General features: G+C 55.3%; 9 protein-coding genes across 10 annotated transcripts; 5 read left to right on the forward strand and 4 right to left on the reverse strand.

Annotated features, from left to right (window-relative positions):
- Positions 1–39: 39 nt before the first annotated feature.
- On the reverse strand, positions 40–2,285 carry IUM83_00732 (Bardet-Biedl syndrome 2 protein; the record flags this gene model as incomplete). Its single annotated transcript, XM_067924529.1, has 2 exons — positions 40–298; positions 367–2,285. 2 exons carry the CDS (start codon positions 2,283–2,285, stop codon positions 40–42), a joined length of 2,178 nt encoding a protein of 725 aa, XP_067789516.1.
- Positions 2,286–3,016: 731 nt separating this feature from the next.
- On the forward strand, positions 3,017–3,592 carry IUM83_00733 (RdgB/HAM1 family non-canonical purine NTP pyrophosphatase; the record flags this gene model as incomplete). The annotated part of the gene is made up of 1 exon (XM_067924530.1): positions 3,017–3,592. The coding sequence occupies one exon, from the start codon at positions 3,017–3,019 to the stop codon at positions 3,590–3,592; it is 576 nt and encodes a 191-aa protein (XP_067789396.1).
- Positions 3,593–3,822: 230 nt separating this feature from the next.
- IUM83_00734 (Rhodanese-like protein) lies at positions 3,823–4,330 on the forward strand (the record flags this gene model as incomplete). Its single annotated transcript, XM_067924531.1, has 2 exons — positions 3,823–4,197; positions 4,289–4,330. The coding sequence occupies 2 exons, from the start codon at positions 3,823–3,825 to the stop codon at positions 4,328–4,330; spliced, it is 417 nt and encodes a 138-aa protein (XP_067789380.1).
- A 68-nt stretch (positions 4,331–4,398) lies between these two features.
- On the reverse strand, positions 4,399–7,572 carry IUM83_00735 (Nucleotide excision repair factor NEF2, RAD4/CUT5 component; the record flags this gene model as incomplete). The annotated part of the gene is made up of 5 exons (XM_067924532.1): positions 4,399–4,881; positions 4,951–5,937; positions 6,027–6,082; positions 6,353–6,587; positions 6,679–7,572. The coding sequence occupies 5 exons, from the start codon at positions 7,570–7,572 to the stop codon at positions 4,399–4,401; spliced, it is 2,655 nt and encodes an 884-aa protein (XP_067789519.1).
- A 193-nt stretch (positions 7,573–7,765) lies between these two features.
- IUM83_00736 (5-methylthioadenosine/S-adenosylhomocysteine deaminase) lies at positions 7,766–9,154 on the forward strand (the record flags this gene model as incomplete). The annotated part of the gene is made up of 1 exon (XM_067924533.1): positions 7,766–9,154. The coding sequence occupies one exon, from the start codon at positions 7,766–7,768 to the stop codon at positions 9,152–9,154; it is 1,389 nt and encodes a 462-aa protein (XP_067788627.1).
- Positions 9,155–9,211: 57 nt separating this feature from the next.
- Positions 9,212–11,761, reverse strand: IUM83_00737 (putative conserved oligomeric Golgi complex subunit; the record flags this gene model as incomplete). Of its 2 annotated transcripts, none has more annotated exons than XM_067924534.1 (2): positions 9,212–10,543; positions 10,664–11,761. In XM_067924534.1, 2 exons carry the CDS (start codon positions 11,759–11,761, stop codon positions 9,212–9,214), a joined length of 2,430 nt encoding a protein of 809 aa, XP_067789522.1. The 2 variants fall into 2 exon arrangements, with proteins under 2 accessions (XP_067789522.1, XP_067789521.1); XM_067924535.1 differs by lacking the exon at positions 9,212–10,543 and having other exon boundaries at positions 11,056–11,061; positions 11,180–11,761.
- A 120-nt stretch (positions 11,762–11,881) lies between these two features.
- On the forward strand, positions 11,882–13,373 carry IUM83_00738 (uncharacterized protein; the record flags this gene model as incomplete). Its single annotated transcript, XM_067924536.1, has 3 exons — positions 11,882–12,530; positions 13,200–13,243; positions 13,362–13,373. The coding sequence occupies 3 exons, from the start codon at positions 11,882–11,884 to the stop codon at positions 13,371–13,373; spliced, it is 705 nt and encodes a 234-aa protein (XP_067789511.1).
- Positions 13,374–14,338: 965 nt separating this feature from the next.
- Positions 14,339–15,397, forward strand: IUM83_00739 (uncharacterized protein; the record flags this gene model as incomplete). The annotated part of the gene is made up of 1 exon (XM_067924537.1): positions 14,339–15,397. The coding sequence occupies one exon, from the start codon at positions 14,339–14,341 to the stop codon at positions 15,395–15,397; it is 1,059 nt and encodes a 352-aa protein (XP_067789512.1).
- An 89-nt stretch (positions 15,398–15,486) lies between these two features.
- Positions 15,487–17,328, reverse strand: IUM83_00740 (Serine/threonine-protein phosphatase 5; the record flags this gene model as incomplete). Its single annotated transcript, XM_067924538.1, has 5 exons — positions 15,487–15,546; positions 15,645–15,817; positions 15,906–16,670; positions 16,763–16,978; positions 17,058–17,328. 5 exons carry the CDS (start codon positions 17,326–17,328, stop codon positions 15,487–15,489), a joined length of 1,485 nt encoding a protein of 494 aa, XP_067789018.1.
- Between the last annotated feature and the right edge of the window lie 56 nt (positions 17,329–17,384).

A 17,384-nucleotide genomic window follows, 5' to 3' on the forward strand; every position in this document is an offset into this window, starting at 1 on the left:
TGCTGCGTATGGGCAATTGCGTGCAAGAACTACAGGAACTCACTGGTGCTCTTCTTTGCCAGTCTTCACGATGTAGAAGAGCGCGTGAATATTGTTGTTCTTGATAGCCTTGCGGCACGCCGCAATAACCGTGGACTTGGCGTTTCCGAAGCGCAACCGCGCTGCAAGCTGAATCATGCTGTTCACCTCCTTTAGAGCATCTAGAAGTGCCTGATGGTTGGTACTTCGCTTCGTGTACTCGCCGAGAAGCTGGTTATTGAGAGAAAACAGCTCAGAGTAGAAGCGCCGCATGCGTGGCCTATGAATCGACACAGAAGCTTGGTCAGTAATTTGCGGTACAGAAATTTGCTGCAACAAACCACTTACATGTCGTTGAGGATACGCGAGTCTTCGACGCGGATAATGAGATTCTTCACCTGGTTCGAGTCGTCGGCCATTTCGCCAGTGAGCTTAAGTCGAATAGCGTTGCTCTCATCCACGCGCACGAGCAAGTTGCGGAATTCTTCCATTTGCCGCGGGAATTCAGCCACTGATTCCAACTCGCGCCACTCAAGAAATGCACACATATGCTGTACAAGTTCGGCCGCTAGCTCCATGTTATCCGTTCGAAACACGGTTTCCTGCGGTGTTATGGAGATGTTAAGCCGCGAGTTATCACGAAGCGAACGGAACATTAGGTGCGCTTGTGAGCTTTCCGGAATCGCTTCAGCCAACACAAAGGCATTGTCTATCCACGAATACATTTGCTGTGGCTTGACAGGTGTGCTAAACCGCACGGATCCTTCCGGGGTTGTCTGAGGGCCAGCGTTTTCTCCGGTGATGTGGTGGAATGCAGCGAACTTTGGCAGTTTGAAAGTGGATTCAAAGACATGGAAGGACGTGTGGTGGCCGCGTGAGCCCACCAGCACTTTGAAGTCGAGACGAGCGGCGGCATGCTTGTTCAAGTTCAGCGGGATTCGAACGGTCGGACTCATCGTTGCTGGACGAACTACAAGAGACTCACCCTCGAAAATGCCCGCCTCCGACTCGAACACAACCACCATTTTGATGACAGCATCGTTCTCTGTCGATACTTCAAGCTCAAAGTTCGTAGCAGTCTTGCTGGCCAAGGACCTGACCTTGATATTGGTGTCCGCGCGTATACGCAGCCCTTTTCCTGCGGTTGCTCCACTTGAACCAGATTGGTTTGCTTCCAGTGCTTTGATCTCGAGTTGCAGTGCTGCACGGTGCTTAGATAGCTTCGCAACCTCCTTTTCTTCCTGGCTCGCCTTATCACTAGCCATAGTAGAGGATCCAGGAGCAGGGAAATCACCCGTGGCCGTAACGTATCCGCGGATCTCACCGTCCGCTGAACAGCATATAATCTCTTCCTTGCCATCCATTCTGTAGTCCGCCGTCACAAGAGCCGCCACAGGCGAAGGCAGCACTTCCTTGTGCACTGCCTCACCGTTCGTCAGTTTGCGGGCCTCGAATTTGCCGTTACTCCAACCCATGACGATTTCCTTCTCGCCGTCACCGTCAATATCAAAGCTGTGGATAGCGGTAGGCAGGTTCTTGGACTTGACACGCCACACCCGGTGCTTGCCCTTGTAGACGCCTACAGTTCCGTTCTGAAGTGCATACCCGAACATTTGCTTCTTGATCGCCGTGAGCGCCAGCACTCGACTCGTCTCAGTGCACTCGAACACGACCTCTTCGTTCTGGAAGGCTCGGATTTCAAAGTCATCCGATCCGGCAACCAGCTCATCTCGGCCATGACCGGTCACGTCGTTCACAGTCAGCGCTCGGACATTGTCTCCCGTGACCGTCCAGAAGAGCTCTCCGCCGTCCCGCCCGAAGCCTTGCAGCGAGCAATTGCCGCCCACAACGACCATCTGCGACGGAGAGGTCACCGACGACGCAACTCTTGGAGCGGGAGCGAAGAGCATGGCACTCACTCCGTCGGGCACGTCCTTGTAGAAGATGTCCGAGTTCTTCTCCACGTCGTAAGCCAGCAGACTGGATTGGGTGCCCACCACGAGCGTGTCGCCCTGGTCCGCCGCCTCGAACTTGCCTGCAGCCAGCGCGGTGACCTTGCGGTTGATCTTGAGGAAGCGCACGCTGTTCTGCTCGCTCTCATCGCTCTCCGAGTTGTCGCGGAAGGTGTTTTCGTTGGGCGAGTGGATGAACACTTTGCCGGCCGTGGTGCCACACGCCAGCGCCGGGTGGCGTCCATCGAACTTTCCCACCTGCGCCACGCGCTCGAGAATGGGCTGGTGCAGGTGCACCTGGAAGGCGGGCAGCATGGCGTGGATCCTCGACAAATGCGGCAGCAATGCGTCGCTTCAAGATCCGCTACCTTCACGCGACATGCACTAAGCAAGCTACATTCCGAGCTAGTAGCCATGGCTGGCCTGCTTGCTGTTCACGATATCTGCCGCGCTCGTGCAGCGTACAACAATGAGTGTCGAGTGAGTTGATGGTGTGGCGTATCTAGTGGTACTACGCTCTACCAGTGCAGCGAAGACCCATCGAGATTCTGTAGCCCTACAATTGAATACTTACTTTGACGACTTCGCTTTGCTGAGACGCGACGACGTGACCGGCGGCACAGAGAGCGCGGGAGTATCCGACGGGCGTGTCGACCGCACGCAGGGTCAACCACGCCGCAGTCTGTCGCCGCCCACTCGCTCGCAAAGGCTGCAATGAAGACGTGCGTGCATGCATTGCATTGCACAGCAGTCCTGTTGGAAGGTATCATGAGTGGACGCAACTCAGATGACTTGACGCGGTCTAATAAACAAGATGGCATGCTCTGCTGCTACCAATCACAGAACTGCTGGTAATGTACTTGTAAGTATGTCCCAACAATTGCAGGGCCTGGGCTCAAGTTTAGCTACTCAAGTGAAACATGTGATTTGCAAGGCAATAGATGTTTCAACTTGAATTTTTGTGTGGCTGTACACGTCGAGCAACATTCCACGCAAATCGGAGTCGCCAACCAGTGGATCAATTGCTGCACTAAACACCTGACACCATGGCGACTACGAAGCCCGTGCTGACGTTCGTGACCGGCAACGCCAACAAGCTCAAGGAGGTGGTAGCCATCCTGGGCGCCGACTTTCCCTTCGAGCTGCGCAACCAGGCCGTGGACTTACCGGAGCTGCAGGGCGAGCCGGCCGACATCGCCAAGGAGAAGTGCCGCCTCGCCGCCAAGCAGGTGCAGGGCGCCGTGCTGGTGGAGGACACGTCGCTGTGCTTCAACGCGCTCAAGGGGCTGCCGGGCCCGTACATCAAATGGTTCCTGGAGAAGACGGGCCACGACGGCCTCAACAACATGCTGGCCGCCTACGAGGACAAGTCCGCCTATGCCCAGTGCATCTTCGCCTACGCGCCGGCGGGTGCCGAGCCGCAGGTGTTTATCGGCCAGACGCACGGCAAGATCGTGCCGGCTCGCGGCCCCACCACGTTTGGGTGGGACCCGGTCTTCCAGCCTGACGGATACAGCCAGACGTACGCCGAGATGGAGAAGGCCACCAAGAACCAGATCTCGCACCGCTACAAGGCTCTGGAGGCGCTCAAGGCCCACCTGGTCAAGCCCGCCGAGAAGTAAATTGCTGTTGGAAATTGGATAGAGGGTCGTGACTCCATTGTAGAGCTCTCAAGATGAATACGACATGCATCCGTTCGTTATTGTATCTCTCCATAGTGTCTGTATTATTATGTCTAATTATGTGTGTAAGTTATGAAGTCAAACAGTAATATTTACTGTAATTTACACGATATATGACACATAACTGTTTCCATTCCGAAACACTTTCCAAACGGCAAATACGTAGCAGGATGGAGCTTCCGATCGGGTACATGGAGCCCCCGCGCTACATCCAGCCGTCCGCTCTCGCCGAGATCCTGCGCAGTCCAAACGTGTCCAGTAAGCGGCCGCTCATCATCGACGTGCGCGATACGGACTATGCCGGCGGCCACATCCGCTCGGCGATCAACATCCCGGAGGACAATTTCATGGACGACGACGACGTGGACGCCCTCGTGGAGAAGTACAAGGACGAGGACGCCATCGTCTTCCACTGCATGATGAGCCAGGTGCGCGGTCCTTCGTGCGCCAAGAGATTCAAGGCCCGCATGGAGATCGTGCTGGAAGGAATCAACCACAAGCCTCGCGTGTTGATCCTGCACGGCGGCTACGAGCGCTTCGGAAGGGTGAGAGGAGCGCGAAAACCACAGCTTGCTGATTTCCATTAACGGGTAGCACACTGCTAAAATATTTCTGCATCTGTGTTGTCGTGAACAGATCTACAAGGGCGAGGCCGATCTTATCGAAATGGACGACTAATGAGAAGTGCGCCTGCCTCCGCTGTCACACAAGGTCGACAGGTCACTCGCTCGGCAGGGTATCTAGGTCTAGAATCTGTAGTCTTCACGCTTGACAGGCGGCGCTTGCTTTTTCGTGATGTAGTCAATGAGGAAGTTCGCCTTGATGCACTCGATATCGTGTGTCTTGAGCTTCTTCAGCCACAGGTCTCGTGTTGGCACCTCGGGCGGAAACAGCGCCACTACAGGAACCTCGGGTGTTGACTCTTTTGCTAGACTGTCAAAGTTAGCCGACTTGGTGAGCGGGATCACAGAGCCGCCGCCGGCGAGCACGATACGCTCGCACATGTCTCGAGGGGGGACGCACTTCGCGTGAATGAAAACCTTCCACCCCGCGAATGCACCAGGGTTTCCCCCAGCGCGCTCTTGACGCCAGTACGCAGACACCTCCGGCCATATACGTTCATCGATATCCTTTTTGTCCGATTTATGGCTTCCCCATTCATGTGCAGCCTCATCGATAAACTTTCCGGCAGTAGCGCAAGCGTCCAGGTAAGAAGGCTTCAAAATCCACTGTGATCAACAATGCACAAAGTTCGGTTAGGACAAGATTCGAGGCGATGAATACGATACCGCTCGTACCTTGCCAGCTGCGCATCCAGCGATGAACTTTTCCGTTCGTTTCAGCTCACTACAGATAATGTGCGTGCAATTGCTGTCAAACACACGTCCAAACTTACTGACAGTTCCACCCAACGAGGAAATTATCGAGGTGTGCACTGCAGCCTGGTCTCGATCGCCGGTTAGAAGGAAGATACGCTTGTCTTTCGGCGGCAAAGCTGCGCGTGAGGTTTTGGAGGCTGGTGCTTCCTTCTTCGGCTTCTTTGATGATGGCTTGCTCGACTTCGAGACATCCGATTCTTCCGAGTCAGCGCCCTTGCGCTTCTTTGCCTTAGATTTCTTGGCGGGAGCTTTGGTCTTCTTAGCTGCTTCCTGCCTGGCAGGGTCAGCATTCGGCTCCTCCACCGTACCTGATTCGTTTGCGTTGCTGTCGCTGCTGATACTAATAACTATGGGTGGTTCTTTCGCAACCTCGGCATCAGTTTCTGTCGCTTTAGTTGCTGGCTCCTTCTCGACCTCTTCCACATCTGCGGAGGCTTCCTCCTGCGGCATCGGTTCATCCGTATCTGTTTTTCGCGATTTTCGCTTACTGGCAGGTGCGGCTGTGTTTGTCGGTGTGTCGAACAGCGTACAGGCAACATCCTTGGTGCGGCCAGGTGTCGATTTCAATGCTTTAGAGTTTGTCGCCGGGGTTGTAGTGTCAACGTTGTCAGCGATCTTCTTGTCCGCGGGAGTGGGCACCTTGTCGATTTCAGTGAGAATTCCATCCACGTCGAACCGCCCCTGGCCGCCCTTCGCAGCCTTTTTCGCACTTCTTACACTGGGTGTGATGGCAAGCTTCGTTTTACTGACGATTTCTTCGTCGGGCTTAATGTCTCCACTATCTTTCTTCTTCGAGCTATGGTCAGATGCCGTGCTGTCAGTATCCCCCGAAAAATCCTTGATTGCAGTGTACCGGAATGCATCCTCTGCAACGTGCTCCCATTTAGAAAGACATGCGAAGACCCACTACAACATTACCCGGATTCGAGAAGGCTTAGACACTATTATACAACACAACATACAACATTGAACACATTAAAACGTATATAGCGTACCTCGTGACTCAGGACGTTGTCGAATCTCCAGCTCAGCGCTTTCTTGTACTTCTCCCCTGATGCTTCATAACACAGCAAATGGGTCGAATGCGTTCGTGAAAGCACCGGAAGCAAGCATGCGCCAGTCGCGTGAATAGCGATCTGGAGCTCCTCTCGAGTGGGGCTTGACCGACTCGAGTACCCGGACAGCGTAATAACAAATGACTGCATCCCCGGGATACTTCCGAATGATTGGACCGGTCGCTGTATCGCCTCGTTAAATGGTGTTGGCTTGGTAACCTGCGATAACCCTGCAAGAACCCAATAGATGCTAACCACCTTTTTACCTTGGCGCGTTGCCTCGTCGTACTCAAATCCACCACGGTAGCGACACACGACGAATGAGGCATTCGTGACCACCTTGCCGACAATATCCTGGTACGAATCGCCAAATGGTACGTTGGCCACTTTAGCGTCTACGGTCTTCAGCATGTCAGACAACTTTTCTCGAAGCAGCGGGGCTATATGCTGCGCAAGAAGCACGATAGACCCATGCATCGTTTTCTTCATCGCCTCCAGTTTCTGGGCAGCAAAAAGGACACAAACATTATTATCAAGGATGTCTCCCAGCCGCAGTGCAGTCAGTATAGTTCAGCTCGAACAGATTGCTCACCTCGTTCGACAACTTGCGCACCACTGACAGTTCTGCACCGAGTTCAGTCCTTCCCAGCTTGTACACCTGTGCGCATTTGCTGAGGTTTAAATCCTCCAAGTGGAGGTCCGGTTGCGTCTTCCAGTTGCGTGCTTTCTGCTCCGACTTGGTGGGAGCTGGTCCCGTTGGCTTATGAGCAAAAGGACCCTCCGGCACCCGACAGTGGCGGAGGACGCACTCTTCAATCCACGTGAACTTGACGTGGTGTTGCGTGTCCAGTCCAGCTCGCTGTCCCAAGTAGGCCACGACACAGCTGGGCAGTGCGAACGTTTTGTCCGCCGCAGGCGTAGCGAAATGCTGGCTCCACTTGACCACGTTGCGACCGAGGTCGGCCTTGGTATAGCTGAGTTGCAGCAGTTTGTAGTGCTCCTGCTGCTCCGGCACGATGCCTGCGTCCTTTCCGCCCTCTTCTTGGTACAGGATGTGCGTGGCGCCGGCGTACACCTCCTTCTGGTCGACGATCTGGCCGCCGAAGTGCGTGATGAGCCCGTTGATGACCTTGCGCGGGTCCTTGGCCATCGTCCCGGCCGAGATGGCCAGCGTCGAGAAGATGAGCGCCGGGTTGGGGCTGAAGCGGTCCACGGGCAGCAGCTTCTGCAGCAGGAACGTGCGGAAGACCCACTCGGGCCGCACCAGCGCCACGAAGCGCTCGTTGCGCTGCGCCACGAAGCTCTGGTAGGCCTTGGGGTGGCACACGATGTGCGTCACGGCGCTGCCAGCGGCGGCGTCGGCGTCCTCGAGCAGCGTGGCGCCGCCATCGCGCAGACACGCCTCCAGCGACTGCAGCTCCACCGCGTCCAGCTCCGCCGGGTGCACGACGCACTGCAGCGACGCGTACAGAGCGTGCTGGCGCATCGCAGAAGACCCACCTTCCTTCCTGCTCGGCAAGATGAAATATGGCGCGCACCTCAGCAATTATAGCAGTGTAACGTTATTCTAACAGCTTTAACTGTTACAACAAAAGTTGTTTTAACATTTTAAAGGTTGGTGTGAAAATCGGCGCAAAATTTGAATCGTAACATTTCACGCCCAACGTGAAATTTGAGTCATGGATGCCAAGCAGACGGTGGACCTGGTGCTCTACGCTGCGCACGTGATCCCGGTGGCCCCCCGCGACGTGGTGCTGCACGACGCTGCAGTCGTTGTACACCATACCCGAATCGTGGCGTTGCTGCCTCGTTCAGAGGCCCAGGAACGCTATGTCGGCGTGCAGGAGCGCCATCTGGACCGCCACATTCTCCTGCCGGGACTCATCAACCTGCACACCCACGCGCCCATGACGCTATTCCGCGGCCTTGGAGACGACAAGGTGCTGCTGGACTGGCTGGCGGAAGATATTTGGCCAATGGAGAAGAAGTTTGTCGGCCCCGAGTTCGTCAGGGCGGGTATGACGCACGCAGTCGCCGAGATGATCCGCAGCGGGACCACGTGCTGCAACAACATGTACTTCTTCCCTGACGAGATCTGCAGCGTCCTGGAGAGTGTGGGCATGCGAGGAGCTGTGGGCCAAGGTATCATGGACTCGGCGTCGCCCTATGGGTCGGGCCCCGAGGAGTTCCTGACCAAGGCAGAGCCCAACCTGAAGAAGTATGCGCCAGGATGCCACGACCTCATCACGGTGACGATGGCGCCGCACTCGCCTTATACGATCGGGGAGCAAACGCTGCTAAAGGTTGACGCGCTGGTGAAGAAGTACAAAGCACGGATCCATATCCACCTGCACGAGACGGAGGCGGAATGCAACGATAGTGAACAATTGAATCGAGCGTCCATGTGCTGTCACAAGAGCGACCAGAAGCTCCGCCCGCTTGCAAACTTCAAGAGGCTTGGGCTGCTGTCGGAACGACTGGTATGTGCGCATATGACACATCTAACGGACGAGGAGATCGATGATGTCGCTCGAGCTGGGGCCCACGTGGTTCACTGCCCGTCGTCCAACCTCAAATTGGCGTCGGGGATTGCTCGGGTCACGGAGATGCTGCGTCGAGGCGTGAACGTGACTATCGGCACGGACGGAGCTGCGAGCAATAACTCGCTTGACATGTTTGGAGAGATGAAGCTTACGGCACTGCTGGCTAAAGCTGCGTCGCATCAGAGCACCAGTGTCTCCGCTGCTGAGGCTTTGCAGATGGCTACGCTCAATGGAGCACGAGCCCTTGGCCTTGAACACGAAATCGGCTCCATTGAGGTGGGCAAGCGCGCAGATATTATCGCGGTCGAGTGCGACAGCATTGAGATGCTCCCCATGTACAATGTGGTGAGTCATGTAGTTTACGTCGCTAGTCGGGAGCATGTTTCAGACGTGTGGATCAATGGCAAGCAAGTGCTTCGCAGTCATCAACTTACAACTGTCGATGAAGCCCAAGTTATGAAAGATGTCCACGAGTGGAGAGAACGAATTTGCAACTACCACAACGAGTTGAAAGCCAAGCAATAACCACAACTGATGTTTATCCTACATGAACGCGCTGCCATGAATTATGAGTGCTTGGCCCTATTTCAAAACCAGCTTATTGATTGCAGCATCGGCAAACTCCACACGACGCGAAAGCACTTCTTTCACACGAGCAGCCGGCAGCGTCCAGGCGACACCACGGCGTCGGCGTCCATATACGTCCTGCACATCCTGGGGGGTGTCCACATTCAACACCTCGGAGAGCTGCGTCAGAGCGGCGAATGCTTCACGCACTTCATCACCAGCTCCTCCTTCGCCGCTAAGGAACGTGCTGATCACTCGCACATCCTTGTCAAATTGCAGAGCACCGAGCTGGTTAATGCGAACGGCCCGAGAGAGGAACCATGATTCGAGCTGGGTAGCAGAGCAGACTGCAACCCCTTGCACGATAGCATGGTAGTTGCTACGGGACAGGTTCCCACGAAAGGTTGCTAGCAGCGAACGCAGGCCACGCACGAACGCGTGCGCAAATGGATCGTTGGCTTCGTTGAATGTGAACATAGCCTCCGTCAGTTCGTACTGCACGCCGCTGCGTCTCGAAGAAGAGGCCCCAGAGGACGACAATGCGTTCGCAGATGCAGCAAGAGCCGAAGATGCCGATGACGACGGTGACAACAAACTACTGAGGTAGCTGGCAATCTTGGGTTCCAACAGCTTCAGAAGCTTCTTACGCGACGCAAGAAGTAGCTGTTTGAGCTCGGCTGAAGCATCTTCAAGCGCGTTTAGGCATGTCATAATGTGCTGCGGCACCTCCGGGAAAGCTTCTGGCAACTCGTGTTCAAACTCTCCCTTTAGCTGTGCGATGTACCCGGAGGTAACTTCCAAGCTGTTCAGAACGACATCGGGGGCGTGTTCCTTGCGCTGCTCTGGTGTTTGCCCGGCCACTTCGCCAGCGTTAACGCCACCGACAGGCCCAACGGTTTTGCTGAGCTTAGCAAATTGCTGTTGCATTTGATCACGCAATTGAGCTGAGGAAGCAGCCAGCAAGCTTGCCGCATCTCCTGTAGCTGAACTGTCCAGCTTGGCTGACGTCGTCATGTGACGAATGCGACTTCGCATTGTGTCGCCTACAACGTCGCGTAGCACTGTGTTAATCATGTTCAAGACGCCGGCAGCACAGTCAACATGACCCGTTGCTAGCGCACGGAGACCAGAGTTACGCGCGACGTAAAACACCTCGTCAATAGCTGAGGTGATCGGGAAACACACAAGCCCGTCACCTCCGCTATCGGCATCGCCCGAGCTACCGTCACCGGATGAGAAATGGAGTTCTTCCCACTGAAAGGCTTTGCGTGCAGCCTGGTTAAGCAGTGCATTTTCGAAGAAACAATAAAAGCCTGCAAGCTCCTGGACAGTTTTCCCCAGCTCACTCTCTTGGATCGGTGGAAGAACAGGGGCTTTTTCATCGTCATATCCAGATTTGTCAACTTTCCCAGCCCCTGTATCTTCTTCATCATTTTCTCCACCATCATCATTCTCGTCCTCTAGCACTACCCGCGAACGCATGAAGCGTTCGTACGTCTGAGTGTGCTGGATTACGAGTGCCATCTCATTCAGCTGTTCGTTCATGACGGCCACGCCATCATCTCGGGGGCTTCCAGGCACGGACTGGACCCCGCGGGTATTTCCACTGCGATTGGACGGAGACAGTGGGGTGGTCGAAGTGGGTGACCCTGATTGCTCTCCATTTGCAATTCTATCATGAAACTTGCGCTGCGTCATGTACGCACTCAACACCGCAACTGCTGACTGTTCTCCGAGCGTATACAGGTTCGCCACGAATCGGTTGGGGCCATGTACCCTCTCAAAGCACTGCGCCATCAGTCCTGCGTGCTGTTGGGCTTCTTGTGCCACTTGGTTAAACACCTCGGCGAGATGCGTGATCAGTTCTTGAGTACTAAACACCCCGACGCGGGGGTCTCGGTTCCTCTTCAGCGACTCCTCCAGCGTTTTCTGCACATGCTCTAGCAGCATGACCAATCCGTGCTCCTCATAATCCCTCCCAACCGCCTTGAACAGCGGCGCGTACGTCTGCACCTTGCGGTTGTCGCCAGCTCGGAGCCCCTCGTCGAACGCGCCTTCTATGACCCCCTTGAGGTCGTTCTCAATGGTATCCACTCGGAGCTTGTCCGCCACATCCAGGGGCATCTGCTGCTCGATGCTCTTGAGCGTCTGGAGGAACGTGGCGGCTTCCGTGTACCTCTGCTGCTGCATGGCGCGGCGGATACCTGCCAGCGCGTTGCGCAGCGTCAGCAGCTGCGCCGACTGCTCCAGCGCCACGCCCAGCCGCGACTGGATCACGTCCAGCCGCCGCACCTCGCGCGTCATCTTCTCCGCCACGTCATTGGCGTTGGCCACGCGCTCCACGACAGCTCCGGTCTGTGCGCACAGCACCGTCACCTCCGGTGTCAACTGCCGCAGAGAGCGCAGCGCTCGCTGCGCCGCCGCCTTCTCGGGGGCTGCCGGCGCCTTGGCGAACGCCAGGGAGTCCTCGCGGAGCGCCTGTTGCTGCTGCTTGACGGCGGCGAGTTGCGCCACGAGCGCCGCGTGCTGCTCTACGTGCTGCTTCCGGCGGCGAGGAGCTCCCATATGCTTGGGCCGATGATACAAAGCTGAAGTGGTCGTGCGTGCGTATGATAGCGACGTGGTCGTGTGCACCACATGGAATACACACAAATGATACACAAATCGCATCAAACCGTGACAAGCATGGAGGTGGCGGCGTACGTGGAGCTGTGCACGCGTCTGTCGCGCTTCGTGCAGCTGCAGCCGGACGATGCGCAGTGCAAGGAGCTGCAGAGCGTTCTGGACGAGTTGCTGGCGCTCTACGACCGCGTGGAGCGCTCCTCTCCGCCTCAGAACCTCGCAGTTGACGCGTCGCTCGTGGGGTTCGCGGCCATGGACGATTTGGTGCTGCTCTCGATACACAAGCTGCTAGGCGCCTTCGTGCTCAATTCATCCTCTCCGGTGCTACAAGAGCGTTCATTTGCGGTATTTACGCGCGTCCTGCGCCGTTGCAAGCCTCGCATGCAAGGGAATAACGCTGGCCACGTGCAGCGACGACTGGGCTTCGTGCAGAGCTGTGTGTTGTACCTGCCGCCCCCTCCAGAGGCCAGCGACGGCGGTGAAGATGTTCCTGGTAGTATGAAGCTTGCCGCTCAGCCGGAGGAGCTGCGACTTGCCATTCTGCAGAGTCTTCGGGAGTTATTGAGTGAAGAAGACAAGGGCGAGGAGAAGGGGATGCAGCTTCAAGTGGACCAGCAGCACTTCTTCGCGTACGTAGTGGCGTCGCTTCTGCATGTGGCGCAAAAGGATCGCTGCCGTGAAGCTGCGTTGCAAGCGGTCGGGGTTCTGCGGGGTGTGCTGTTCTTCATTCGTGAGCCAATTACGCTAAGGCAGTACTTGCCTGGCGTAGCTGCTGGGTTGTGGAAGAGTGCGAATGCGCCGCAACAGGCTTCGAAGGTGATTGTTGCCGCGTTGCAATGTCTAGCAACAGCTTTGGAACTTTGTATTGGAGACAATAACCTGCCTGCAGAGCACGAAGGAAGAACGAAGCAAGACCAGCAGCGATTCACACTCGAAGCGATTCGACAGACGGCACAATCCAAAGCCGTCGCGACGTCTGATAGCGTGGAAGTCGGCGACGTGGCGTCAAGTGAAGTTGATACGTGGTTGGAAACGACGGCCATCAATCTGGATTTACTACTCTCACGAATGTTTGCTGCGAGCGCAACGGCCGTTGCTGCTGGTACCAGCACGGGATTGCCGCGGTCTTCTTGGCGAGTTCGGTGTGCCCTCGCACATCTTTGCGGTACAGTGATGTTGCAGTGCCAGCCAGCACTCCGTGTATCATTTTTTCGGTGCTATGACGAGCTTCTGGTCCTCCGTGGCGACGCTATTGCTGAGGTTGCAAAAGAAGCAGATGCCGTGTTGCAAAAGCTCCAAATGTCGGCTCTTTCTGCTGAAGAACGTTTACGGCTACTACCAGAGATGGCTGATCGTTTCCAAATGCTGCTTTCGACGCTAGTTCTCAAGGTTGCGACCGAGCACGAGGCAACCAAGGTTCACTTGGTGCGCACTCTTCGAGGTTATCTGGGGTTTCTTGGATCCAATTTGACCCCTTACATAGACGCGTCCATGGAAACGATTTATAGCTCACTATGTCGTGTGGTGTCATTCGCTTCCCTAGATATCGCGTTAGTTGTTCATCAAACTCTCCCGAATTCTGGGAAGTCCAGTCATAGCGATCCAACGACCGAAGGCAGCGTCGTAGTCTCACAATTTCAAAAACGATTGCGCTTCTTCAATGAGGAAGCTTCTGTTCACGAGGTGCTGATGATGGTGCGTGAAGTTGGCGCGGTCTCAACTCCAGCTGGATTTATCGACTGCGCGTTCACATTGTTATCTGAGACCGACACGAAGTCCGCTGAAACTGGGAGCGCCGAAGTCGTACTGGTTTTAAATGAGTTTTTACGGGCCTATTGCCCTATTGAGGAGAGCAACACTTTTCCGATCCATGTACTTGAATCTGTGGATGTTCACCTTGTCGGGCGAATATTAGATGATTTATTGGCTTTGGAGGCTTGGGAAGAACACAACTCGCCGTCCAAGCAAGACTCCAACAGAGCACTGGTGTCTCAACGTGCGCTTATGGTGGAATGCGTTGGTGTATGCGCCGAAATTCTTGGATCCGAGTTCAAAGTGTTTTTACTTCACGTATTGTACCCATTAGTTGAGCAATTGGGTGCTCACAATGTTGAAGTGGAGCACGCAGCGTTGGCTTCTTTGGAAAAAGTCTACTACTTTACTGGCTACGAGTCCCTAGAGGCTCTCTTCCAGGCTAACATGGACTACTTCGTGGATGCACTGTGCGCACGACTAGAGCAACTCGATGCGTACCCCATGACCGCATTCGTTGTTGAGGCGTTGCTGAGGCACACTCGGCTTGCGTCTTTACCCCTGGTTGATGAAGTGGCTTCATCGTTGCTTAGAAGTGTGGATTTGTATCAGGATTCGCCTCACGTTGATGGTCTACTTCGTGCTCTCAAAAATTTGCTGAACAGTATCGCGCGTGATGCCCAAGAAGCCGAAGTCAAGCAGGTATCCAGCGTTATACCGGAGAAACCGGTGACTTATCGGCCGCTCCTAAGCGACTTTATCCACGAGATGAAAGTTTTAGCGAGCGGTGGCATTGACGCTCTCGAAAACGAGCCCGAGGAGGACGAGGACAAGGAGAATAAACAGTCTACGCCGGAAAACCCTGACCAGCAAAGCGTAAAAGGTGCTTTGCCCGTGGAGTACGATGAAATCCAGCCCGATGAGCAAGACGGCGAAGACAAGGACGAAGACCCTACGACGGCATCAGGCTATCGTACTCTGGTCATTGACATCATGGATAGGTGTGGTTACTTCCTTGTGGAGTCTGACCCGATTGCGTGCTGCTTGGTTCTATCCTTGATCGACGAGGGTGTGCGACTCCTTTCACAGTATCGCAAGCAATTATTGCCTCTCGTGGCGCGTATGTGGCCCGAGTTGCTGCCTCGATTGCGGGTGGACAATCGTGCTATCGTCACCGGCACAGTTCGTGTTATCACCACCCTAGCAGAAACTGCGGGCGACTTCGTCGGAGATCGTTTTGTTGAGACTGTGTGGCCAATCCTGCGCTCCCAAATGCAATCTATCAACTTTAATGCTGACGCCAAGTCACCGCAGCTCACACGCTCCATGCTACTGCTCTCGAAGCCTCCAGATGAGAATTCAATTGCTCTCGCCCCCCAAACCGGACTGGATAAAGAAACTCAAACACTTATTGAAGATGACCTTAGTGCTGTGAGTGGGACACGGAAGACGCAGGAGATTCGCCAACTGCTGGCAATTCTGTCGTGTCTAACCATGGTGTGTCGGCAGTCGAAGTCAGTAACCCAACTCGTTCCCAATATTACGCGCACATGCAGCAAATATTTGAGCCGCACGGCGCCGCGGGAGGTTGTAGAGCAAACGTCGGAACTCTTCGCAGCTTTAGTCCAGCTGAACGGTGATGAAGTGTTCTGCACCGTTGCAGCTCTGGCCGAATGGATGCCACCTACGCCGCCGACTACACGATTCTCCAACTACGAACCTGAAGCTGTTCGGTATTTCCATCGAGGGCACCAGTCGAGTCTCAATGGGCATGATCAGTCTTGTCGAGAGAACGCTATCATTTTGGTGAACCGTTTGTTCAGTTGATGCTCACCATAGAACTAACTAACTAACTGTAGAAGCAGCACACCACTACCGTTTATTTTTTTAGCTGACCTGCCTAAACTTGGATTAGTCTAGCTAAACATTCCGCCCATGTTACCAGCATATGCCATCGGTCGAATCGGCGGGTGCTCCTAACAAAGTGAAAAAGAAAGAAAAACGCAGTTGTAAGCCTCGCATGCCCTAAAACCATATTATGCTCTTCACAAGAAACCAAAGTAAGAGTACGTACCACCGCAACAAACTGCGTGAATCGGGGCTGCATGTCCTTCTCAAACCGAATGAACGCGCCCTTGTTGCCCATTTGGTCGCAGTAGTTCGGTGCGCTAAAGACCGTGATGCACTTTCCGTCGTGCTCTACCAAGTAACCCTCGTCCTTGACTTCGTGCGAGCGCACCAACAAGTCTGCATTTACCGCAACGACAATGTGTTAATCAATGCGAACAAGTGACCACATAAAAGTTTTGCATCAAATCACGATAACACGACTTACCAAGATTGTTGTGCTCCAAGAACGCCTTCGTAATATCAGGGCCGAAAGAAAGACCGATGCCACGCTTGCTGGGACCACGGCCCTGGAATGGCTGCGGATCACTCCACATCAAGTCGCTCATGAGTCCATTCTCAGGCGGTTCGCGGTTGCGGTCGATCTTCTCGATATCAGCAAGGGTCACATTCTCTTCGCTGAATAGACCGCCATGCACAACCAGCACCTTGTCCTCGATAACAGCGGCCAGAGGCAGCCAGTTGAACACCTCCGTGAAGAGCTGCATGACCGTCTCGTCGTACTTGTGCTTTACCTCGCCCTCGAAGCCGTAAATCTTGTTCATGTTCTTCGACTCGTGGTTTCCGCGCAGCAGGTGTACGTGCTGCGGGTACACGAGCTTCATGGCGAAGAGCGTCATGACCACCTCGAACGAGAACGAGCCTCGGTCGACAAAGTCACCGTTGAATAAATACGGGTTGCTTTCGCTCGGCAGCCCGTTCAGCGAGAAGATGTTGCACACATCGTAGAACTGGCCGTGCGTGTCACCGCACACCGTGAAGTGCGCGTCCGGGTCGTCGTTCGGCAGCGAGATGCGCAGCAGCGACGGCAGCGCGCACAACATCTCCTTCAGCTTGAGCAAGATCTGGATCACGAACTTGCGGTGGAGCAGCTTGCCGCGCTTGAAGCGGTCCATGAGCGCGACGATGAAGTCGGGCTTCGTCTGCGTCAGGTCCTCGGGGAGACGCGGGCCGTCGTACGCCGGGTCCACAACTGTAAACAGCAGCAGCAGCAGCAGCAGCAGCAGCAGTTAGATAAACCCTGCACCAGCACCTAACAAACCATAAAGCAAGGCCAAAACTTACCGAGCGAGTTGACGTCGATGGTCTCGGAGAGCGGCAGGTTGCGCTCGGACTGGATGGCGGCGGCGAAGGCCGCCTCCTTGATGATCTTGTCGCACAGCTTGAGCTTGGCGCGCGCGTCGCGGTCCTGCGGCTTCATGCGCACCACGAGGCGGAAGTCCTTGACCGCCTTCTTGTGGTGGCCGAGCGCCAGCTGCGCCGAGCCGCGGCGGTAGTAGGCTGCGGCAACAGAGCACAAGCAAGCGTCACTTCACGCGCCCGAGAGAGAAAGAGAGAGAGAGGACACACAGCCACCGACCTTTGACGTAGCTGGGATCGAGCTCGATGGCCGCCGACGCGTCGTCGATGGCGAGTCCGTAGCTCTCGCTCTTGACGTGCGCGGCGGCGCGGTTGGCGTAAAAGATCGCGGTGGGCGCCAGCTCGATGGCCTTCGTGTACAGCTCCACGGCCGTCGCGAACCTGAAGTGCGCCAGCGCCTCGTTGCCCTGCGCCTTGAGCTCGTCGGCGCGCGCACGCGTCTCGTCCGACACGGCGTGCGGCGCGCCCTCCGTCACATTAATGTTCGCCATCGTTCACCTACTGCTTGAGAAATGGCTGCGCGGCAGGCAGCCAAGCCAGACGCGCT

The sequence above is a fragment of the Phytophthora cinnamomi genome, assembly GCF_018691715.1.
Source record: "Phytophthora cinnamomi strain GKB4 chromosome Unknown Contig53, whole genome shotgun sequence".
NCBI classification, from domain to species: Eukaryota; Oomycota; class Peronosporomycetes; order Peronosporales; family Peronosporaceae; genus Phytophthora; species Phytophthora cinnamomi.